We start from the raw sequence: 22,909 nt of genomic DNA on the forward strand, positions 1-22,909 counted from the left end.
TCTCAGGACACGATCCAGCATCGTTAATGATAATACGACGCAGAATGATTTCATATTTGCGACGTAATCCATTACGTGACGGAAACGCTCTTCCCTTTCCGACGTAGTCTGAGTTTCCGAAGATGCTACACGGAAAGTGCAGGTTGCGCATTAATTATTAGTCGGCAGGCTAATTACGGGTCAAGCTTCGTGCAACACCCACAAAATGCGAAAATTGTTCCTTCTCCTACTGCGACGATCGACTATAAAAGGGAGTGTACGATCATATTGCGAATCCACGTGCGCTATTTCTTCGTGGTTCGAACCATCGAGAAGCTAGCGAAGTTGATTCGAACCATCAACAAGGAAGAGGAAGAAGAATAAATTTGGCACAAGTCAAACAGGATGAAGGGGGTCGGCGTTTGCCTGCTGGTCTCGTTGATGCTTGTCTTGCTGGCGATCAAAGATACAGAGAGCGTGAGTTTGATCGATCGATTCTTCCTATTCGAAGCTATAATTCGCCTGAATGTGTATATTATACACACGGACTTTGGACTTTCTTTTACGCGTACAGAAAAAGATGAACCTCGAGGAACTGAAGAAGTCCATCAAGAACTTGAGGAAGCCTTGCAGCAAGAAGAACGACACCCCTAAAGGTATTTTTCGATGCTACTTTTCTCGATTTGCAAGGATGGCTGTGGTATTTGATCAAATTTTTTTAAACGGCTAAGAGGTAGTCTTCGTGATTTATGGACGCACTTGATTATGCAGACGTTCGATGATGATTCAATGGGAAATATAATCGAAATTAATGCATCATTCTTTGATTTTTTTGATAGTTGTTTTTTATTTTTAGCTTTTACTTTAAGTTTAACTTTATCGTTGAACGTTAAAGGCTATCTATCTATCGTGGACGAAAATTCGTCCCGTGCGAATTTTGTTTCAATTCTGTTCGCCTTGATGATTAATTTCGAAAATGAACAAAATGTACTATGTAGATACCATTTCTTGGTAACAGCTTTCAAGAATGAATGATAAACTTTTTGGTGATTTACGTACAGAGCTTCTAGACGGTCAACATAACGGTGAATTCCCAAAAGACGAGAAGTTAATGTGCTATATGAAATGCGTCCTGACACAAACTAAAGCTGTAAGTGAAATTTCTCAATTTCCTTTTTTTTTTTTTTTTTTTTAATCAATAGTCAGAAAGTTAGTCGTCGTTTCACAATAATGAACGTTATATCTTTTAAATTAACAAGATTGAAAAATACGTTTGCTTTCTTCGTTAGATGAAGGGCGACGAAATCATGTGGGATTTCTTTGTGAAGAACGCTCGTGTTATGATCCTCGACGAATATTTTCCACGCATTACACATTTAGTTGAAACGTGTAAAAACGCAGGCAAGTACCTTCGTTGATAATCAACGGCAATATGCAATCGATTCAATAACACCGTTTTAAACAAATATTTAAAACAACAATTTCTCCAGCGTATTATCAATAACACAGTATTAATAAGAAATTATTTATATCTTTTTGCGTTCGTTATTTGTAATTTTCATTTGCAGTGACGGCTACGGACGGCTGCGAAGCTGCATGGCAATTTAGCACATGCACCTATGCAACAGATTCGGAGGTGATTTTTAATTACGATTACGCCGAAAACGATAACTTGGGTGCAATAATTCATCTTAGATCGATCTCTCGAAAAAGAGCTTAGAACGTTACCAATTTTACGTAATAATTGGAATTTTGCACAAAATCCCTCTGACATTTTTAGATTATGGGCAAGAGATACGTTTGTACGGAAGTAAAGCGAAATACGATCTCTTCGAAAGATTCCTATCGCTGCTTTTCAAAATTTCGTTGTTTTACAGTGAAAAATAACGAGAGATCGTAGAATATTTCATTGTTAAAACGATATGAATGACAATGTACGGACAAACGTGATTCAAGTTGCGGCAACATTTTCGAAGCTGCTTTCAGAATCTTTGAAACAATTTCATAAATTACTCGCAGCTAGAAATTCCAAATATTTCACATTTTCCTAATCACGTCGGTCATTAAAAAACTTGCGAGTTATCGATACGTAATTTGAAATATTTGTAAAATCTGTTACAGCTTTATATAATACCGTGAACAACTCGTTAATGGCGGACTCACAAGATCATCGAAGAACCAAGAGAAATTTCCAATCGCAAACACCTCGACATCGTCATCTCCGTTATCGTCGTCGTAGTAGTCGAAAAATAGCAGTGTGTAGACATAATCGAAACAAACCACAATGCAGAAGGGTTTAAACTATCCAAGTCTTATTCTATAATCGATCATCGATATCATGGGTCTGGGAGCGTGCTGATGATACGTCAGCTATTTGTCTAGAAAAATTAACTTTCGAAGTTGACTGAGTTCTTGAACGTTACCATTCGATAACTTAAGAAAATGTTATTGTATGTAAAATAATATTTAATTCTTATATTATAAAAGCGTTGTTTCCTCTGTCTTTGATATTACGTTAATTATTGATAAAAATATTCCCCGAAATGAATATTTTCCGAAAAAATATAGCAACGTTTGATAAAATAATAAAAACTAGATGACAATAATTAAACGAACAAATTTACTCGTAGAGTGATAAATATATCACGAAATAACTGTATTATTACCTGATATTCCCCACATTTCTTCCAACTCTTCCTTTCTAATTAATCTGTCTAAAAGAAACTCTCCGCTTCCACCTCGTAATCTTCAAAACCCATCGCGAGACACCAATATAACTTTATATAACGTTTCTAAACAATTGTCCACGACTTTGGATTATACGAACCTGCTCCTACCAACCGTGTAATTAAGACAATCATATTGCAATTAAAAGATTCTCTTGCAGTTACATACAGTATTGCATAGAACAGAAAGATTATTATCAGTTATTCGATATCGAGCTACCTGTGCGCAACGCTTAACTCACGATAGGATGAAATATCGGACCGATTTTACAACTTTATGACGGTGCACTGGCAAGATTTATCTTGTACGCCCGTAGCTACACAGTCTCATTCGAGCAGACAAATTTATAGTTGGTTGCTCGAATCGATGAAATATTTTGATCGTTCTAAGATGGGGCCGATTTCCGCGGTTTAAGCTTCCTTCTGTTACGACGTTAATAACGCTCGGATTAATTCAAGGCCGTCCGTCATCCGCCTTTGATCGAAGGAAAAACCCAATCCGGTTCTTCTAATAGTTTGTCGAACTGGTTCGGAATCTTCCTGTCGATGTTTCAGTTCGAAGGATCTTAATTCTTGCAAATAAGTTCCGTTGCTGTTAAAAGTTGGACTAACTGATGTAAAACGACGATCCTTATCTGCGACTTCGATGCACTCGTTCTGGAAAAAGATGGCTTTCTTCGTTGCGTAGAAATTTATCAGGCTTTAGCTTCTCTTGCACGTTAATACCTTACGTTATGAAGAACATAGGCTACTAACTAAAAATTGCGAGTAATTTTCTCAAGAATCGAATCTCCTATTAATTTCGTTGTTAATTTGATATCCGTGTTATAGATATCATATGCACACGCCCTACAAATATTTCATGTTAGTAGACTTTTAGGAAAGAGTTTCAAGCCGATAGAAACGTAATTGTTCTCTTAAATTTCTGGATGCTATGGAAGAATAATAACTGCAAACTTTTGAAACACAAAGTGTATGGTCATTTTTATCAATTTCCTAATAACAACGAATGTTAACAGTTTCGTTTTCAAATAAAATCAACTTACATTGGAAAATACACTGGAAAACGACTATACACTGATTCCAAACCTTTGGCCGATACTGAAAATACTCTCAGCTTTGAGGATACCACGTAGCAAGGGTTAACACGTACCTGTTACGACGATTCTATTTTAAAAGACCACCTGTAATCATTGCAGATTTCACACGCGTGTTTGCGATAATTATAGGCAATAATTAGAATAGAATCGAACAGAGTAATTAGCCGACCAATTAATTCCGTCCGTTTGAATCGTAAACGTCGGTTATCGTCCACAAAAAAGTGTCTAAAAAGAGAAACCATTCCCATGACGGATCATCGCATGCCAATGGCACAAGGGTGATCGGCGAAGATATCAGGAAATAGATCACGCCTAACGATCGTTATTTATCGATCATGGAACGTGGCTCGTTAGAAGAAAACCGATTTTTAATTGCACGAACGACGATCATCTTCCCTGGTTCTAACAAAGTATTATTTTTTTTTTTTTTTTTTATTCTTCATCCGAAGCAATCGAGGGCCGGCAGATTTTAATCAAGCCACGTTACATAAACGCCAACATGAATTGAGCAATTATTTCTCTTCCTGTTATTCCATAATGGAATCTTAACACCTCAGGAGATGTTGGACACATATTTCCACAGTTCTGCTATAAATATGATGTTCACGCGTCGACAGGCGTCAGTCAAGTGTTTTGCTTTCTGTGGAATTTTTATCCGAAACTTACTTACAACATGAGAGTTAGCTTGGCTATTTGCTGCCTCTTCTTCGTTGCGGTGAGTGAGATCCCATATTAATTTAGTATCCGTCCTGGTTGCTATGGGATCGTTAGGGGATAGAATTCGTTCTAGCTACGGTTACCTATAAAACCGAAGTGCAGTGTATTTTTGTCCACAGTGAAAGCATTAACATTTATAGAAACATTTTAACAACAGGCAGAAGTTTCATTGATACTGCAGTGGAACACGACTATCGTAATTATATTACTAACATTTGCAACGAATCTAAAACTGTGTATGAATATACTTAACGCAAGCATAAATTTTACAGAAATCATCAAAGGATTTCAAATAGTCGATTGGTCGTTATGTATCGATAAGCAACAAGAATCACGTACAATTAATTATTTGTTTTTAACATCAGCGTATCCTCTGTTATACCTGAAGCTTCTTATAATTCGCAAATTAAATGAAAAAATGTGTGAACAAGATCACTGCCAAATAATTCCCACTTCTGTAGAATCGCCTGTATATGTTTGAAGAAACTATTTATATTTAACTATAAAAAAGTATTATAACTAGTTAGATATTGATTTTTTTATTCGGTGTATTTGTGGATTTAGTTTAATCCTCGCCAACGTAATCACGATAGCTGTGTATGATAATTGAAAAATAACACTTTCGTCAAGCGTTTTACTTTATCTTCTAAAAAGTAAAATGAAATAAACGGCAAAGTAAACGATGTAATGAAAAAGAAGATGTAAAAGATTAAATTTCAATAAACATCAAATTTTTATTTTAGGGAGCCATATGTGATGATGTGGGAAAAGATATCATAGAAGCTTTAAAAGAGGATATAGTACCTTGTCTGGCAGAAGCTGAGATTTCGCAAGGTAACGCGTGGCAATAATCATTCGAATTTTGTCGATGATTTCCTGACACGTTCATTAAAACGATCTATCCGTATTTTAGATCAAGTTGAGAAGTTTATCGATAATGACTTGGAAGGTGAGGAAAGGATCAAATGGGGATGCGTGAAAGCCTGTGTTATGAAACGCATGAACATTGTAAGATATTTTCCTTATTTTTGAACATCTTTTCCTTTATCTTACTGCCCTTTTACTAGGTTGGTTCGTAAGTTTATACTTCAATTTTCTTGGAATTATTTAATTTATCTTTACCCTCAATTTCTCGCCAATGTTTGATAGTTCCTGAATTCCTTGCTCGAAAGGTTTCATTGTCTCTGAGGCTTCTTGTCGCGAAGCAATTTTTCAATCGTTAGTTATGCGAAAAAATTTCACTTAACTTTTCAACAATGTACCAAGTAGACACACAAATATTCAATACGATATTACATACACACGATTATCGAATATAGTATTATAAATCTCACGTCTTAAATGTCGTCAAGAGCCAAACAATTATTAGTATTTATCGCTTATAAAAAGTTAAAAGAACGTATTTTTTTCTTATCTGATCCGAGAAAATCTTGTTTCTAAAAGACCAGAAAGGCAGGAAATCTTCGGAATAAAGAGACGATGTTTATTCTAAATTTTTCATCCTCGACTCTTCGTCCATCTTTTATTCTGCGTTCTTATTACATTTTCAAAGGATTAGGATACCTTATAGAGTGTAAAAAAGACGATAGATCATCGAAATAAGGTCTATAATTAAACAGTGATTGAACAACTTTCTATTCAAAGCTCTAAAATTCCATTGTTGATTAATTTATAACGCGAAACCTGACGTTATCGTGTTCGTACAGCACCTGACACCTACTCGATCGTTTTTTCCCAACAGCCAAACTTCTCAAATATAAATTTACAACTTTTCTATGTTCAACGATCTTCAACTATGTTCTCTGATATAAAAATGGTTGTTTAGATGACGGACGGTCAGATCCAAATAGACAACTTAAAAGAGGTTATCGATAAGAAACTTAGCAAAGAGTTTGACTCAACCGCGGAAGGCATCGAACGCATAAAGAAATGTGCGGAGGAAGGTAAGCAAAGATTAAACCGGATAGAAAAGAACGTACCGAATATATATAGATTCTCAATAATTCTTTAAAAATCCTTACAGCTGCAGGGAAAACCGACGAGTGCGACGTCGCTTTCGAGTTTTCACGCTGTATGACGCCGGCTTAATTCAAAGGAATTTCGACTTCTTGACTTCTTAAGTAGCAGAGAAACGTTGAATTATCAAATAGAAAATAATACGAGATATGATGCAACTGTTAAGATACGAATATAAAAGCAATTAGATGAAAGTTGATCGTTTCAATAATTATTTTTACTTATCCCTCATTTTCCTTTTCATCTTGGCAAATCATCATTTGTTTTTCGTTTCGTAAATTCAATATACTGTGAACTTTAAGTTGATTGATATGCGTTTTTACAATGAAGTAGACATATATCGTCAAATTTAATAGAGTTTATTACTGGAGTTTATTAAACACGAAGAAACTATTATTTCTGCGCTATTTATTAATATTTCTTTGACGTATGAATTACAAAAGATTCAAACATCTACGTCACGTCTAATCGTCCAATCTTCTCATCTACGTAGACATCTGTACGCGAATAACGTCGAATATATTGCACTTAGGAAGACTCGTTTTTCTAAATACAATGAATGACTATTTCACCGATATAAAGAAAGGAAGCGAAAGATGACTGTTGTCACGTTCTATTTAGTTGCCGCGTTCGGTAGCGTTAACTGACGTTCAATGCAACTGGCGATAAGTTCCACTTTCGACTAACCTGCTATGTGCGGAAATACTAGCACAGGAGAGGATTAAAGTTGTTCGAAAGTAAATTAACGATATGTAATGATTTATTCAAATCTTACTCGATTTCGATATTGTCAATCGACTGACAGACTGACGGATATAAAATTCTTCGGTTGACAAAATGGTAATTCTTCGGTAGACAAAATGATGATTCTTCGGTTGACAAAATGATAACTAACTCTTCGATAGACAATGGTAATTATTCGGTTGACGAACGGTAATTAACTGTTACTCGATAGACGAACGGTAATTATTATTATGACTTCTCCGAGTTGCTACATTTATTTATATCTGTCGGAGATGAAAAAACATCGGGGTCTCTCTTTTGAAAATGTTTGGGAAGATCCCCAACATTTGTTCGAACTGCCGACTTTGTTTACAGTTGAAACTGTCTTAATACCGTTATAAAAACATAGTTAGATAATTATAAAAACATAATTGGATAAATTTATCGCAAGATATAACTTTTAGCGGCTTTAACTGCCTTGCACTTCAAATACTGTAAACACGGTTTCGAAGAAACGTTTTAAATTAGCCTGATTTGAAAGAAATTACCAATTTTACTTTCGCGCTACGGATCGTGCGAAGCGCGGCACGTGACACTGTACTCAACATTCGTACTCGTAAAATTCTTGATACGATCTCTAATTAATTCCATCGACGAAGACTTTCGCGGCGTTATTTTATTTTAGTAAAGTATTTTGATATTTTTTAAATTTTGTCGAGTGTCTTGAATCATATAAGTGTTTTCCGATTCGAATCGTGGCTGATAAACAGAACGTCGAACAAGACGATACGTAACTAAAGGAAGTAATTATTATTCCAGTTTTTTGACTAATAATCACACAACCAACAATTCTCATCATCATCATAAGAGACGTAGGTGATCGGAAACGATCCATCGATAGGATATACTTTAATAGGTTTTTTTAGACTATGTATCATATGTAACAGACTTTTTTTTATCAGCTCATTTGCAATATAAATATCGGTGCGATTTACCAAGAAAGTTTAGTAGTGGAAATATATTCTTAACGCGTATTTCTATTTTGTCAAAGATCAACCTCAAAATGAAGAGTCTTTTGGTTGGCATCTGTCTTTTGTTAACTATAGTAAGTAAAATGTTGGTTATTATTGAGTTTGGAATTTCCATCTATTTGAAATTTAAAGCGTCTCGATTTGGAGTCTCATTCCCTTCCTTTTCTTTAATTTGAAGAATTCCGCTATGTATTTTTATTTCTTCTCCTTTTGCGTTAATTCACGCTACCTCGACTTTCAATTTTATTCCGTTTCCTTTCTTTCATTCGCAACCTTATAAAGATGATTACATGCACGATAGAAACTTGCACGGTTAAACGTTAGGCATCAAGCACGAAATCAGACAACGAAACTAACGTACACATTAAAGATAAAATTGAGAAGAATCCCCGGTAATTCAATATATTCATAGAATATACAGTGTGTAACGGACTTCTGTGCTGTATCTGCTGCTATAACGCTTTTTACATCTCGATAAAACAATATACAAATTATTTCACGTTTCTCGATAACGTTGCGTCCAAGCAATTTTTACGCGTTAGTTCTCCTCAATGGACAGAGTATATAACTTTTTCGTATAGGCTACGAATTGTTTATTCGTTGAGTATTATTAATCAATATTTATTAATTATTCAGACAGTTATCCAAGCAGATTTTATCGACACTTACTTGGAGCTTTCGAAGGTTCCCAATCTAAAGTGTGCGAAAACAGTTGGCTACACTGAAAGTTAGTGTGATGATTATTTTCTTCAACAGAGAGATATAATTTATTAAATTGATACGCGAAATATTATAATATTTCAGCGGACCTAAGGGTAATATATGACCAAGAGGCAAAACTGGGAGTGGACAAAGCTACGTGTTTAAGATCGTGTATATTAAAATCTATGAACATGGTGAGTTCGTTGAAAAAATATTTATTAACATTCGGTAAATTCAATTCGCCTAATAGCTTGTTATACTTGGTCATCTTTCGATTAACCGATAAGATATTACAATGGAACAAAAAATTCATAGACGATGTTTTTTTTAATTTAACCGAAAATTAAATTACGGAATAACTGCATAACACAGAAAATCTTTGTATTTAAGTTGAAAGACTCCAAGATAGATTTAGAGATGATAAACGAGTTCATCAAGATCGTGCACAGCGAAGAACCTGAGAAGATCGAACCTATGAAACAAAATGCAGCTGAATGCATTGATCAAGGTAAGTTACCTGCACCTATTTATTTAAAACGTAATTCTTTACTAACGCAGTTTCGTTTTAGTTAAAGATATGTCGGACGATTGCAAGATGGCTTTCTCTTTCATTCAATGTTACGTGGACAAGTATTAAGAGGATCTCTTAAAAGGAAATTGCAGGAAATGTCTGCTTTATATTTTTAATATGACCGAGTCTTTTGTGTTACTACTACTTGTAATTATATTACGAACCTATTGTAGAAGAGAAACTGTATTTTATAAAATACACCGTAGTTCGATAACGATCGATGATCACGATCTCGATTAGTTATATTTTAATCTTACAAATTGCACGACAATGTGTCGTTTCTCTTTTACTAAGATAATAAATCGATATAAGACACTTTAATCTTTCTAATCAGTCAACATTACCGTCTAACTTCAAAAATTTCTGAATAGAATTCCACTTCTTTCTCGCCAGCATAATCAATCGATACGATTGTTAAATGCCAATAGAATCAGTCGTTATGATTATTTAATCTCCTCGGTGTATCTCTAAAAATCTTGTCGTCATGATTTTTCCTCTACCTCCTCAATAATCGTATCTTACGCGATTCGTCCAACCAATCTTTATTATAATCATTTGACCTCACACCAGTTTGCAAAAAGACCTGATCATCATTTTTCTTACTCTTGCAAACATCATTCGTAGAACCTTTAATCATACTCTTCTCAAGGAATCTCTTTTTCGCCCTATTCACAGTTTCATGCTCTTTCGTCCTCCCTCAACATACTACGATCAAACAGATCCTTCGTCGTCAAAGACTACTCGCTATACTCAACCAGCTCGTTTCTCCTTGATCGTACGATTCTCAGAACGCGAATAAGAGGAAGAAGAAACAAACAAATCAGCGAATACTCGATTGCACTGTCATTTCTAGTTTCCTAGTCGAGATTACAGTACTACGGTACAGCAGATGCTATTATTACAGGATGGCTGGTTCGATCCTGTAATTTACGTTAAACAAGTGCTTCTTCCAAGATCACCGAACGCACGGCAAACGATCACTTTCCTGTGACAAATTTGACGCGTGCCAATGATGATTAGACGTATTTCGGCCGTACTTGAACCGATCTTACGTAAATCGAGGTAGAACCAGGGACAATTATCTCGTTTCCTGCTGTACGCTGTCAGACCTTAACACCGGCTATTGTCTCTGTCTGTTCTCCATATAAATATCGTCCCACGGGATTCAGTACTGCACACTGTGATACCAGTAGGAAAACACGCGAAACCAATCGATCTTCGTTCAGAAATTAAGTTTTGATACGTCGATTAAAAGATGAAGACCCTTGTGACTCTTACTTGCCTGTTGGCCGCCGTGGTAAGTGCTTGTTGATTTTTTAGAAATTGAACAGCTAACTGCGATAAGAAGGAGGTTCATTTTACAGTAATCTGAGTAAGTCGATATAAATCAACTATAGATAGATTAAAGACAAATCAGTTTTTGAATGCAGAATGCTGCATTTTTAAACGTGAAACCTGTATACCTTTCTTTCTCTTCTTATAAATACAATTCAAATATTGGAACTGTCTTGCCTGATGTTGCACAACCTTTTAATTTTCTCGTTCGTTTTTTTCTTTTTTTTTTTTTTTTGTTTGTTTGTTTCCAAGATTAGTTTTTCTGAAACTAAAGGATGTTTCATCCTCGAATATTATAATGAACGCTTCAGTTTAAATACTACGCTGTTTAATAAGTTTAACCGTGATGGATAAAGCATCCAGTTAAGAATGGCATGCAAATTTGTATTTCATCCGCAGTGTCGGCCAATTCTTCTTCAGCTTCGATCGAAGAAGATTGTATCTTCGAAATTAGCGATCACAGTATTCATTTTTCCCATTCGATGGTCTTTTATTTCCGGGAAAAAGAGTGTAGAGTAAATAAAGAAACGAATTTGTGATGTTTATGGTGATAATTCCATTAACAAACGTATTATTGCAAGATGGATTAGAAAGTTTAACGATGAAGATTACTCGAAGATCACAGAGACGAAGTTCACCAGAGACTTGGAAGATGAAAGACGAAGTGGCAGGCCGATAACAAATGGCAAATTTAATTGAACGAAATCCAAGACATTCAGCGACGGAGATTGCCAACATGTCGCACGTCTCACGCCAATCAGTTGCATTGCGTTAAAAAAGAAACTTGGTGCCATGAACAGATGTGGCGTGTTATTTAAAAATCTAAGGAATCGCGACAGAGCTTGTTGCATGACATATTACTATTGATACTACTTTTTCTATCATCTGCATTCCTATATTTTCCAATATGTCAGTTTTCATAAATTCGCAGTCTAATATTAACATATTTTTTAATCCTTAAAGGCTATCATGAATGAAATTTCACCACATGCGAACTCTTTTCTCTTTTAATACCGTCGTCTTCTAATAATACATCGTCGCAATGTTATTTATAATCATACGGCGAACAATAATTTTTTAGCTTTTATCGATAATCTCTTTTGCAGACGGTTGTGCGCGGTATGGATCAGGACGCCGTAATCGGAAAATACATGGAGTACTTGATGCCGGATATCAAACCGTGCGCCGACGAGCTTAACATCGCAGAAGGTAAAATCCCTTCGAAAATCTTTTAATTCAACGAAATATATTCGAAAAATATTAGATAAAAGAAGAATTAATTTTTTAGATTCGTTGTAAAATGTATCGTGTGTTATGGTTATCACGTTTCAGACACTGCAACGAACATCCAGCAACCGAAAGCTGACGCTGACATCAGGAAAATGGGTTGCCTGAAAGTCTGTGTGATGAAACGAATGAACGTGGTACGTGTATTGTTAACCAAACAATCAGTTAACTTCGACCAATGGTTTTAATCATTTTTTTTTTCTATCTTTCTTTTTCTAGTTGAAAGGCTTCGATTTCAATATGGATCCGGTGTACAAAATGATAGAAACCGTGCACGCTGGCAACGACGATGATATCAAACTTGTGAAGAACATCGCAAATGAATGCAGTGCTGGCAGTAAGTATCGATGTTTAGTTTTGATCGACGCTTGACAGTTTTATAATCTTCGAATTTTTCTAATTACTTCGCGAAGAAATCGAAAAATTAATAACAATCTCTCGAAATTATCTTTCTACCGATACGATTAATATTTTGTTTCTCGGGCCTAAGCATCGTGAACAAACAAATTGGCGATCCTGAGCGGCTATCCTTGATGTTTAAAAATATAATTTTAACAACGCGAACAGAGCTTCTTAATTGCTGAGAAATTGTTATTATCGACGATGTTCGTACGCATTTGCTGTCCATATTTGTTAACTCGAACTACTTGCTTTGTTATAGCCAAAGGGGAAACAGACGAGTGCAACATCGGTAACAAATACGTAGATTGTTACATAGAGAAGCTGTTCAACTAATAAGACAGTCGACCAAATATCATTCGTCGAAGGCTATGAAGTTGTAATCATTCGAATTACCACGTGTAGTACGTTTAATAAAATGATGTAAGAGATACAGCTCGTGGTGCATCCTTCTCTCCTCTAACTTCATAAATATTAATCGAACCATCGGTGTCGCGTGTCAATTCTTTTTATCGTTAGTGACGCAGCTGAATAACAAACGATCCTTTCGTAATAAAAATTGTCTCGCCGATTAAATCTTCTCTACGTAGCCGCTCTTCTAGCTTACAAATTTATTAAATTTAAGAAATTTCAAAATATTTTACGACACATACGATGTGGGCATTGAACCTCCTTGTGATGAGCATTCGACTCTGCTTTCCTGAACCAGTGCACGCGTCGTCAATAATTTCTTCGTTTAACCGATAGTTGGCGATATTTCGCGATTCATGATCGATCTATCGGTCGATGATCACGAGCACACGGACATCCGGTATTCGAACAAGAAACTTACATTTCTGACTTAATATTCCACTTGAGTCCGGACCCGAATCCGCGATTCCATCGAAAACATATTCGACGACTGTAATCGGTCGTAAAGCCGACCATTTGCAAAAGTGTCTCCGCGTCGTGTCTTCGCTGTCGCGTAAGGTCGTCGTAACTTTATTCCATCCTGTATGCCAGCCAACTTCGACCATTACGGGCTACATTATACCGCCTCACAACGTGAGTCGCTTACGCTAACGCGATCGTTGCTCGTCGTTCACTACACAGCATGCTGTGAGTCAAGCATGGACAACCTCGTGGATTATGAAGAACGACAGCGAGAAAAGAATAATATACTTTTGATATTTAATACGTTTACTTTCCTAAAGATACAATGAAATATTCTTTAAATTCCCAGTTTACGTTTCATGGGATGATAGGGAACTAATGTTAAAAATCTATTTCATACTTTTGTTGTATCTGTCGCTGGAAAAAGGAAGCTACAACGCGTGGAGAAGATCAAATTGGAAGCTACGAATTAAAAATCCATTAAATCAATGTCAAATATACAGAAATGAAATATTGTAGATACACGAATACAGAATTGTTGAATCTTTGAATTACGTACAAACTGTGAGTCTGTTATTTATTATTTTCTATTTGCTATCGTATTTTTCTGTAACTCGAATATCTCAATGTTGATAGTCATTTTCTATTACGTATTTTGGTTTGTCTTTGTTACTAATAATTACTATAAATATAATAATACAATATATATTATTAAAATAATATAATAATTACTCACACTGTATAGCACGATTCCTAAAATATTTTAATATAGTAACAAAAAAATACTATAGCAAATAGAAAATAATAAATAACAGATTCGCAGTTTGTACGTAATTCAAAGATTCAAAAATTCTGTATTCGTGTATCTACACCCTTTTAGTCTCTTCTATGTAGTAAAAGATCGCGAAAGAAGAAAGAAAGAAAGAAAGAAGATAAAAAGCAAATAAAACCTTTCGTTGCTTTCAAGATGAAAAATTTCCATACGCGATCACAATGCATCAGTTTTCACCGTGAAATATCCCGAAAGCATACATTCACGCGATCGTATGTATACCGGGTGGTCGTAAAACATTTGCCTGTTCCACGTTGAAATGCATACAGCGTCCGTGTCTCGAGTGCAGGTTAATTATTCATAACGCGTTAACGCCACAGTGTTTATTCATAAGCCAACCGCCGCCACCACCATGGTGTTTGCGTGAGTAACGATGTCCCGAATCGGCTTCGTTTAATCTCATTCTTATTAATGAAACCCCATGGATCGCTCTTCGAAAAGCCGAACAACCACGACTCCATGAAAGACGAAAGTTCATCGAATATTTTAAGCGGAAGATATCTTTTTCATTAAAATCTTGGCTAACGATAATTTTCAGTGAAATTAAAATAGTAACAGTGTGAGAGTTAGTATCTTACGATTAGTTTGAACGATCCTGGTTCACTTTGCAAGCTCTTTCTTTGAGAATTACGCGACGATTAATTAGAGTTAAAATAAAATTTTCTTTCTTTCGATCTTTTGAAATTTCAGAACAATTCGGTGACAATGGGACGATGGATATTATTTTGATATGTAAATAATGTTCTTACTTGGAAGATTACAGAATGTTCGAAGCAGTAGTATCAAAATTATCCCCATCTTTGTGTCTTTCTTTCCTTATTCTCATTTTTCTCTTGGATAAAATCATGCAGCTTTCTCCTCTTTTAACTGCATCCCGTTGAAGTAAATAAAATTATATCATTGTTTAAAACCACTTCGTTTTTTTTCTCTTGTCGTTCTTTATCGCCTTGAATATGGTTGTTTCATTTTCGCTGACTAACTCACTTTTGATACGTGTACATCAAACAATTTTGCTTAAAATCCGACACGTTTGTCAACTGGGGCACCGTTTTCATGGTCGACGATAAATATAAGCAGAGATACTTTGCGGTCGCGCAGTTTGCATACTTTTTCGAAGAAACAGCTTCTGAATTTCTCGTTGACATCGTGACAGTGATTTTAAAAGATCGTAATCGTTTGGAAAGATGAAAGGATATCTCGCGATTCTTGTCCACGTTCTTTCCGCAAACGTAAGTACACTAGGTATATTATCACCACTATTTTTATCGATAAACAACGTATATTTTTGTGTAGGTAAAATATTTATATAATAATATTTTAATAAATTATTTTCGATTGCTTTTTCTTTCTCTTTCTTTAGTAAGTTTCTTTGCATATATGAAAGAAGATCTCTTCGCATAAATAAAATTATAATGTTAAAATATGAAATGAAAATATTTTGTTACACTAATATTTGTATAGCCCTAGCATGAACAGGATTGCAATTTTTTATGCAATACAGGATTAATTTGTAATATATAATACATTGAACTGTTAAACTTTTGGAAGTATGATAGATGTATCTGATATTAACTGGATATTAAATGATCTGTATATTAACCGGACCAAAAAGTTTTGTAATTAGCATGATACTTTTATACACTCTGTGTTCAAAAATAATCAATTATTACGATTGAAGTAATTACCATCTGCTACAGATACTCGTCCGAGCAAGCAATCTAATACAACTCACAAAAATGTTAAACATTAATATAAAGGATATACGGCAATGTTTGCACAAGAGCAATCTAACTGACAGTATGTATTATAAAATAATAATTTGCTTCTAAATAATTTATTGTATATAATTCCTCGATTCTTTTCTTTTTTTTCTTTTTAATTCCTTAGAAAATCCCGGATTTCACATTTTCCTTTCTAATTTTCATTTCTATTCTAAAAGATATTGTCAATATAAGCATATACGTGGTAAATTATTAAATAATAGCAAGCAAATAAAATTCAAGTACGATTCTGTTTAAAAGATTAGAAAAGAGAAATTATTATGATTCTAAATAATTTATTGTATATAATTCCTCGAAGTTTTTTTTTAATTTCTTAAAAAATTCTGGATTTCACATTTTCTTTTATAATTCTCATTTCTATTCTAAAAAATATTGTCAATATATACGTGGAAAATTATTAAATAATAGCAAGTAAATAAAAAAAATTAGAAGAGAGAAATTATCATTATTCGTATCCACAAAAATAATATATATTTAATATTTGTCATTTCTAATGATTTTACCAACGACTATAGTGGATTTGATAAAGTTGAACGACATTTTCCAAGAGGAAAATATATCACACGAAAGCCTCGAAGATGTCATGTTGGATTTTGGTTGTTTCGTTGTATGTGTTCTGGACAAAGCTAACATGGTAAACGTTGATTATCGTTTAATCCTTTAATCATCTAACGACTTGCCGATATTTCAAAAAAATTTTGTATTATTTCACAATGTTTGCAGGTGGAAGACAAGAATATTCGGTTTGAATATTTAATAGAAACGGCGGTACGCAACAATTTCCCCATAGCCAGGAATCAAACATTGAACGAATGTTGCGAAAAAGGTAAGTTTGAATTTTTTATCAAAGTATAAAACTCAATCCATAACGCCAACTGAGTTATTACAAAATCTAATACAACGACCGATGAAATTGTGAACTATCGACCAGAAAAATAACGTTAGTATCTTTTTCCTGGAAATATTTTTTTTTAAATGTCGGTCACAGATAATATATTCGAACAGTCATTTGCTGTTATCAATAGTATTTGAAATTATATAATCAGATGGAAGCATATAATGAGAGCAGAGTGTCGTAGAAAGTAAATGAAGAATTCTTGGGAATTTACGATTCGAACGAAATTTCGATTCGACGTAATCGATATTAAATAGCAAATAGAAAGCACATCCACGTTTCTAGAAATCTTAATCAACAGCGTTTAATGTACAAAAGAAATATAAACAGAATAAACTATCCGAGAAACTACGAAGAATAAGCTACGATTATTTACAAATTATATGCTTAGATAACATTTCCCTACTCTCTTTCACAGATTAGAAATCGTATATAGCGTACACTAACGCTCACAAGTATTTTGATGCCTTTGCAATATTACAGATACGTATATTGTGTATACATTTCGAATAAAATCTTTCAATCTAATTTTCGCCTTTGACCTTAGCTCGGATGACCATCTAAAATTAATAGATATCGATAAAGTTAATATTTCAGCTTGATATTCTCTTTCGTTGTTCTCTTTCCGAGATAAAAATTATATTTCAATAGAAATTATTAAAATATAGGTAGCTTTTGATGTTAGAGCTATCAAATCAGACAAAACCTAGGCCAGTATCGGAATTTGTTATTTTTATAGTTATTAAAAGCATGCAACTGTTGTCAATAATATCAGCGTAATATCCTCATAAACATCTATTTCATTGTTTCAGCGAAAAAACAGGACGACATTTGTAAGAGTGGATTCGTTTTTGCAACTTGCTCCATAGGACAAACGGGACTATAACAAAATAAATGTTTATAATGTAACCGTATAAAGTATAGAAACATATTATTATAACGTTGAATTGTTCTTGGAAGAACATTCTAAGAGAATTTATACCGATCACGTGTTATACGTCGATAAGTATTTTTTGCTGTTTCATTCCCCTATCGATGGCACAGTGAATATTTCGTGGAATATCATCCGTGTGCATGTTGTGACTCGTAAAATTGTGTTGCAAACAGACAGCGATTTCCACGAAAATTTTAGTCGTAAAAAAAGATTCAAATCGATTAGCGTAATTCAGAGTTAAGTATCAGAAAAAGACAAACTACCTTAATTCCTGTCAAATACGAAACATCTCCCTACAGGTAATAGAATTCATTTGTAATAAAATGTAATCTTCTTGGAAAGCTTTCCGTTTTACCAAATATTCAAATTCGAACGTTCCTAAAGAATTAAAGATCGTTGAAAATATGTGATCGATGAAAATATGTAACTTAACGAACTGCAAATATATATATAAATTATTACAATACATATCTATCGTAATCACAAATAATTTACCTCATAAACTCGTAAATGTTTACTATGTTTCCGGGAAATTAAATTACGTAAACCCATTATCAACGACGATCAATCTTCTACTTCTTATTCACCTGTGAGGTATAAATAGCAAGGCGAAACGCTGACTAACCAGTCGAATAAGTTCCTTTCGCATATCGAAAGTATGTGCTCTTCTTCCACAAACACCTTGCATATCAATATCACGAAAAACGCAAGCATGAAGACTGCCATCGTTCTTTTCTGCGTACTTTACTTCGTGTGTTGCGGGGTATGTCTTTGACCGGTTTAAAGTTTCCGTGGCTCAAGCTCGATTACGCTAAACGTAGAGAAGAGAAAACACAGACGATGCTGTAAAACTGAATCTATCGTTTCTCTAAACTACATTCGAAAAATTAATATTTTTCATTTTCGTAATTTTAGGTTACTGCCAATGAGACGTCAGACACGTGTTTGAAACAAATGGGTCTTACCATCGGTAAGTAGAAACTCGTTAAAAAGTAATATAGATACGTTTTAACATATTTTACGGTGCCGTACGATTTTATTAATAATAAATTGACACCAGTGAAACGAGTACTGTTTACGTTTCAACGTAAATATTTTCCATCGAAAAAAGAAATTAAATAGATGGCTCGAAACGAAAATAAATAATAAAGAAGATACTTCTTCGATAGCTGATCTCCCAAGTTTAGCCCACGACAACAGCCCTGAGGTAGTGAGAAAACGTGGATGCCTCGAAGCCTGTGTGATGCAGAAGATGGGTCTGGTACGTGAAGTCTCATTCTACTTAGCATAGTCAAGCATGGAGAATTTATCGAACATGTATAACTTTGGTTCCTACCAATGAAGAGTATAATAAAAAAAGAAGCAAACTCAAATAACATACAAAATTAATATACCGCTGGTACAACAGTACGTGCTAGTACGTTCGATCCATTACGATAATATAACAATTAATTTATGTACAGTGAATAATTGTATTTGAAAAACTAAATATAGAATATCGATAAAGGTAAGAAGATATTTGCGGCACAACAGAGTACAGATTTTTCAAAACTGTGATGCAGAAAATTTTCGATCAGTGAAAAGATTCTATATTAAAGTTATAAAATTATAGAAATACCGAAAATTAATTTTTAATTTTGCTTCTCCTCGAATTCTTTACTTTAAGTTACCTTTTTCATCCGTCGAAAGTGACATTTTTCGATATGTATGCTTACTAGCATTGTCTACGATATTGCACCTGTTTTAGATGGATGGCAACGTTATTAACACACAGAAGATCGACGAACTGCTCGACAATCTATTCCCTGACGGTGAGAACAAGGAGATCGTTCGCAATAATGTACACGAATGTGCCAAGGATGGTACGTTAATCGGATAAATGATAACGTGACTTTTCGCACCAGTACCAGTTGTTTCACACGTTTCCATTCTTTCTTATTTAGCTGCGAACGACGACCAGTGTCTGGTTGCTCAAAACTTCGCCCACTGTGGCCTGGAACACTTGAAACTCACTGCTCGTCAGCTGCTATCAACAATATCGTAAATCACTAAGACATTTCCTTAAATACAACGAACGTTGAGGACTTCGCAATACATGTGATTAACCGAATCAATTGTAAAACTTGTCAATAAAACGAAAAGCATTTACTCTTGGCTTTTGTTAAAATGACATTTGTTTCTGTGTGAAAGTTAAACAAAAAAGAGGATAACTAGCGGCTAATTAGTAAGTTAACGATTTAATCGAAATTCTCATGTTCGAACGGAAAACCTTTTATCGCGGGATCTTTCTGCAAGAAAAACTACGAGATAAGGTCATTCCTCGCACAGTATTTATAATTAACGTAACCAAGCGTAAAAAAAATAATAAATAAGGACACAAATAATCTACGTTGTGGGAGACGTGTACATTCATCGCTGACACGTTATTTTCCTATTTTTCAAGCAATTAAAACGCAAACAAGACCAAGGTTAAGATTGCACCGTGGAAATTGCCGGAAAGTTATTCAATCCGATTAACCTTGTACATCCACAAGCTTTCCGCTTTAAAGTTTCATACGTCGCAACTGGCTGGCTACCTGGAACACCAGAAATTGTAATGTCGTGTTTTGTCTCACGTTTAGTCCACTCAATTATTTCCACTGCTCGCGCGTTACTTTGCGCACAGATAAGCGATTACGTGATCACTCGTGACCAGGTGCACGAACACCTTTTTTTTTCCTTCTTTAACCTTGTTTTTTGCCCTGTTATTGGTTATTACTTGATCTTCAAGGTTGCATACAGAGAACAAAATAATTTGCCGTAATTATTCGTTCGTACTCGTGTTGGTCTAAAACAGATACCTGGAAGAAGCGTTTCCATGAAATTGCAGGGACACCTCCTACTCTATCACCAGAGATTGGTTTACCGACACTTTCGTTGTCGATACTTGCTTTCTCGCGGCTGTTTCCATGCACCGATCAACTCCGACAAATATAACTGCCGATGTGACTTGTGTATAAACCGAATTTACACCGTTTCACATTGCACGATCGCCGCAGATGATTCCTCCACGGTGAAAGCGTAGAATGAAAGCCGGAGTATTTACAGTATTTACAGTTCACTGTATCAATATTCCTTCATACCGATGAACACTTCGAGCGTATTTTTGAACGGGTAATATGACCGTATAAACTGATTGTTAAAAAGTCCATTTGTTCGAATAATATACTACAAATTGCCATTTTTCTTATTTAATATTTCTTGTAGATATTTATCGATTTTTACGTAAACTTGTTTATATCAATTGCACACCTCGAAAACTTACTTACTTTTGAAAACAAATCGAAATACGGATAAATTAAAATTTCGATTTTTTTTTTTTAAAGTAAGGAATATAATTATCGTTGAAATTACAGTCTACATTAGAACAACCGGCGGAGACGTTGCAATGCGAACGTTCGAGCTATGATGACATTAATCCCGCGTAAACATGAATTAAAAATCAATTACAAGCGATTAATAAGAATTATTAACACGGAATACTTTTTAACGCTGCGTGACTTCTTTATGTCGAGATAGAATCTTTCATAATCATAAGAATATAATGAACGAAGATAATGTACCATGTTCTTACATATCTCTAAACATAGTCGTGAACGCAACAACAAATTAGCTTATGTTTATCTTATCCAATTATCCTATCTAATTATCATATCCAATTATCTTATTCTTTCCAAAGTTACCTTATTTCTACAATATGAAAAATCGAGACACCTTTCTCTCTCTCTCTTTCCCTCACTCTTCATAGTATAAACAATGTTTAAATAAAACATTTAAGTGGATCTTCGGGATTTTTCTGATTGCATCTTAGGATGCGAAAATTTTCGTATAAATCCAATCCAATTAGACTAGCTACCACCTAAGCTGACCACCTTGCGCTTAACAGCGCTACAGATTCCTAGAATAAGAATTTTTATTAAACTACGAGTCATCTGTAGCACACTCTAGTAATATATTTACTAAATATATTTTAATTCAAATAATCACTCCAAATTTTAACTTGCAAAATTTCACTTATCCGTAGGACAGCATCCTGTGCAAGCAAACATGAATGATAATTGTATTCCTTAATTTGGAAAACGTCAATTCCAATTTGTTCGTATTTATTTCCACACTCGTCTTGTACAATACGTGTACAAAGTATGTACGAACTGGTTGTCCAAAGACGCGTTCAACATGCGTTTATCAGCGAAGAAACACACGGATTCTCCAACTTGCAAGTTACAGCCCTACGACTAGTGACTACGCACCGCACGACCAAGACAGCGACGCCTCGACAGAAGAAAGGATGCAACTAAAACCAACAAGTGACAGACGTCGTTAGATTCGGCTCTTGGATGGACTTGGATTCAGCCAACCGCCTATCGTAACTTCTCTGCTGGGGTGGTCACAAGATAACGACGTCCTAATCCCACACCGACATGAGAGAAACACGACGAAAACGAACCCGCTACACCGATCGCTGGGATGCGCTGTAGCCACGACGACAGAGGTACAGCAGACGGAAGACGTCTACAAGCTACAAGCTCGACCAGCGTAGGGAAATAACGGTTACGGACTGTTTCGTCGACGATTCAACGTAACGTAACGACGTACATACGACGACTAACCGCTCGTGCATTAGACAGGCTCGTGGCAAAATTGCCTCGAGCATAATAGAGATGCAAAAAAATGTGCTGACTGAACAAATTAACCAAAACATCTTAACGAAGCAAAATGTATAAACGAATACAGACACCCACCGTCCAATGGAAGCATCAGAGGAAGGAGATAGACGACACAAGATTTCAGGATATCGTTAACCACTGACAGGAAGGTGATGCAGGGACACTCCCTACTCCCCAGTCAGAAGCCAGAGATCTACACCGTGACACGCCGATAAAACACTTTTTCTTTCCTTTTCCCATCCTCCTCCAATTCTCAAATTACAGCCCTACATTACGTAAGAATCATTGTCAACAACAATTAA

General features: G+C 35.0%; 7 protein-coding genes across 8 annotated transcripts in view; 6 read left to right on the forward strand and 1 right to left on the reverse strand.

The window, feature by feature from the left end:
• Nucleotides 1-22,909, reverse strand: part of Spri (Src homology 2 domain-containing protein sprint) — a 209,619-nt gene that overhangs the window by 174,610 nt on the left and 12,100 nt on the right. Inside the window, exon 2 of one of the 2 annotated variants that reach the window (XM_072002994.1) lies at nt 22,683-22,873. The exons of the other annotated variant lie outside the window; for it this stretch is intronic. The gene's annotated coding sequence lies outside the window, so the exon portion shown is untranslated. The remainder of the gene's footprint in view (nt 1-22,682; nt 22,874-22,909) is intronic. 2 annotated transcript variants of the gene reach the window in all.
• Obp6 (odorant binding protein 6) lies at nt 22-2,248 on the forward strand. Its single transcript, XM_072003129.1, has 6 exons — nt 22-456; nt 554-635; nt 1,041-1,129; nt 1,269-1,380; nt 1,548-1,615; nt 2,101-2,248. Exons 1-6 carry the CDS (start codon nt 385-387, stop codon nt 2,116-2,118), a joined length of 441 nt encoding a protein of 146 aa, XP_071859230.1. The 5' UTR covers nt 22-384; the 3' UTR covers nt 2,119-2,248.
• LOC139987164 (general odorant-binding protein 19d-like) lies at nt 4,365-6,737 on the forward strand. Its single transcript, XM_072003115.1, has 5 exons — nt 4,365-4,520; nt 5,266-5,356; nt 5,436-5,530; nt 6,348-6,465; nt 6,546-6,737. Exons 1-5 carry the CDS (start codon nt 4,479-4,481, stop codon nt 6,608-6,610), a joined length of 411 nt encoding a protein of 136 aa, XP_071859216.1. The 5' UTR covers nt 4,365-4,478; the 3' UTR covers nt 6,611-6,737.
• LOC139987163 (uncharacterized) lies at nt 8,215-9,886 on the forward strand. The gene is made up of 5 exons (XM_072003114.1): nt 8,215-8,366; nt 8,929-9,019; nt 9,097-9,188; nt 9,385-9,502; nt 9,564-9,886. The coding sequence occupies exons 1-5, from the start codon at nt 8,325-8,327 to the stop codon at nt 9,629-9,631; spliced, it is 411 nt and encodes a 136-aa protein (XP_071859215.1). The 5' UTR covers nt 8,215-8,324; the 3' UTR covers nt 9,632-9,886.
• On the forward strand, nt 10,710-13,021 carry LOC139987160 (uncharacterized). Its single transcript, XM_072003110.1, has 5 exons — nt 10,710-10,862; nt 12,007-12,109; nt 12,233-12,324; nt 12,407-12,524; nt 12,849-13,021. The coding sequence occupies exons 1-5, from the start codon at nt 10,821-10,823 to the stop codon at nt 12,920-12,922; spliced, it is 429 nt and encodes a 142-aa protein (XP_071859211.1). The 5' UTR covers nt 10,710-10,820; the 3' UTR covers nt 12,923-13,021.
• Nucleotides 15,050-18,189, forward strand: Obp7 (odorant binding protein 7). Its single transcript, XM_072003109.1, has 5 exons — nt 15,050-15,520; nt 15,989-16,088; nt 16,588-16,706; nt 16,796-16,898; nt 17,780-18,189. The coding sequence occupies exons 1-5, from the start codon at nt 15,476-15,478 to the stop codon at nt 17,851-17,853; spliced, it is 441 nt and encodes a 146-aa protein (XP_071859210.1). The 5' UTR covers nt 15,050-15,475; the 3' UTR covers nt 17,854-18,189.
• Nucleotides 18,525-20,071, forward strand: LOC139987158 (uncharacterized). The gene is made up of 5 exons (XM_072003108.1): nt 18,525-18,664; nt 18,817-18,871; nt 19,071-19,162; nt 19,649-19,763; nt 19,845-20,071. Exons 1-5 carry the CDS (start codon nt 18,560-18,562, stop codon nt 19,943-19,945), a joined length of 468 nt encoding a protein of 155 aa, XP_071859209.1. The 5' UTR covers nt 18,525-18,559; the 3' UTR covers nt 19,946-20,071.

This window comes from Bombus fervidus, chromosome 5 (genome assembly GCF_041682495.2).
Source record: "Bombus fervidus isolate BK054 chromosome 5, iyBomFerv1, whole genome shotgun sequence".
Classification (NCBI taxonomy): domain Eukaryota; kingdom Metazoa; phylum Arthropoda; class Insecta; order Hymenoptera; family Apidae; genus Bombus; species Bombus fervidus.

Excerpts from the sequence above, each read along its gene's own strand:
- Obp6 (XM_072003129.1), top strand. The coding sequence starts at position 385 with ATGAAGGGGGTCGGCGTTTGCCTGCTGGTCTCGTTGATGCTTGTCTTG. Across the intron at positions 636-1,040 it reads GAAGAACGACACCCCTAAAG|AGCTTCTAGACGGTCAACAT; the intron begins GTATTTTTCGAT and ends ATTTACGTACAG. Across the intron at positions 1,381-1,547 it reads TGAAACGTGTAAAAACGCAG|TGACGGCTACGGACGGCTGC; the intron begins GCAAGTACCTTC and ends TTTCATTTGCAG.
- LOC139987164 (XM_072003115.1), top strand. The coding sequence starts at position 4,479 with ATGAGAGTTAGCTTGGCTATTTGCTGCCTCTTCTTCGTTGCG. Across the intron at positions 5,357-5,435 it reads AGAAGCTGAGATTTCGCAAG|ATCAAGTTGAGAAGTTTATC; the intron begins GTAACGCGTGGC and ends TCCGTATTTTAG. Across the intron at positions 5,531-6,347 it reads TTATGAAACGCATGAACATT|ATGACGGACGGTCAGATCCA; the intron begins GTAAGATATTTT and ends ATGGTTGTTTAG.
- LOC139987163 (XM_072003114.1), top strand. The coding sequence starts at position 8,325 with ATGAAGAGTCTTTTGGTTGGCATCTGTCTTTTGTTAACTATA. Across the intron at positions 8,367-8,928 it reads TCTGTCTTTTGTTAACTATA|ACAGTTATCCAAGCAGATTT; the intron begins GTAAGTAAAATG and ends TTAATTATTCAG. Across the intron at positions 9,189-9,384 it reads TATTAAAATCTATGAACATG|TTGAAAGACTCCAAGATAGA; the intron begins GTGAGTTCGTTG and ends TTTGTATTTAAG.
- LOC139987160 (XM_072003110.1), top strand. The coding sequence starts at position 10,821 with ATGAAGACCCTTGTGACTCTTACTTGCCTGTTGGCCGCCGTG. Across the intron at positions 12,325-12,406 it reads TGATGAAACGAATGAACGTG|TTGAAAGGCTTCGATTTCAA; the intron begins GTACGTGTATTG and ends TTCTTTTTCTAG. Across the intron at positions 12,525-12,848 it reads AAATGAATGCAGTGCTGGCA|CCAAAGGGGAAACAGACGAG; the intron begins GTAAGTATCGAT and ends GCTTTGTTATAG.
- Obp7 (XM_072003109.1), top strand. The coding sequence starts at position 15,476 with ATGAAAGGATATCTCGCGATTCTTGTCCACGTTCTTTCCGCAAAC. Across the intron at positions 15,521-15,988 it reads TCCACGTTCTTTCCGCAAAC|ATACTCGTCCGAGCAAGCAA; the intron begins GTAAGTACACTA and ends CATCTGCTACAG. Across the intron at positions 16,089-16,587 it reads CAAGAGCAATCTAACTGACA|TGGATTTGATAAAGTTGAAC; the intron begins GTATGTATTATA and ends CAACGACTATAG.
- LOC139987158 (XM_072003108.1), top strand. The coding sequence starts at position 18,560 with ATGTGCTCTTCTTCCACAAACACCTTGCATATCAATATCACGAAAAAC. Across the intron at positions 19,163-19,648 it reads TGATGCAGAAGATGGGTCTG|ATGGATGGCAACGTTATTAA; the intron begins GTACGTGAAGTC and ends CACCTGTTTTAG. Across the intron at positions 19,764-19,844 it reads ACACGAATGTGCCAAGGATG|CTGCGAACGACGACCAGTGT; the intron begins GTACGTTAATCG and ends TTTCTTATTTAG.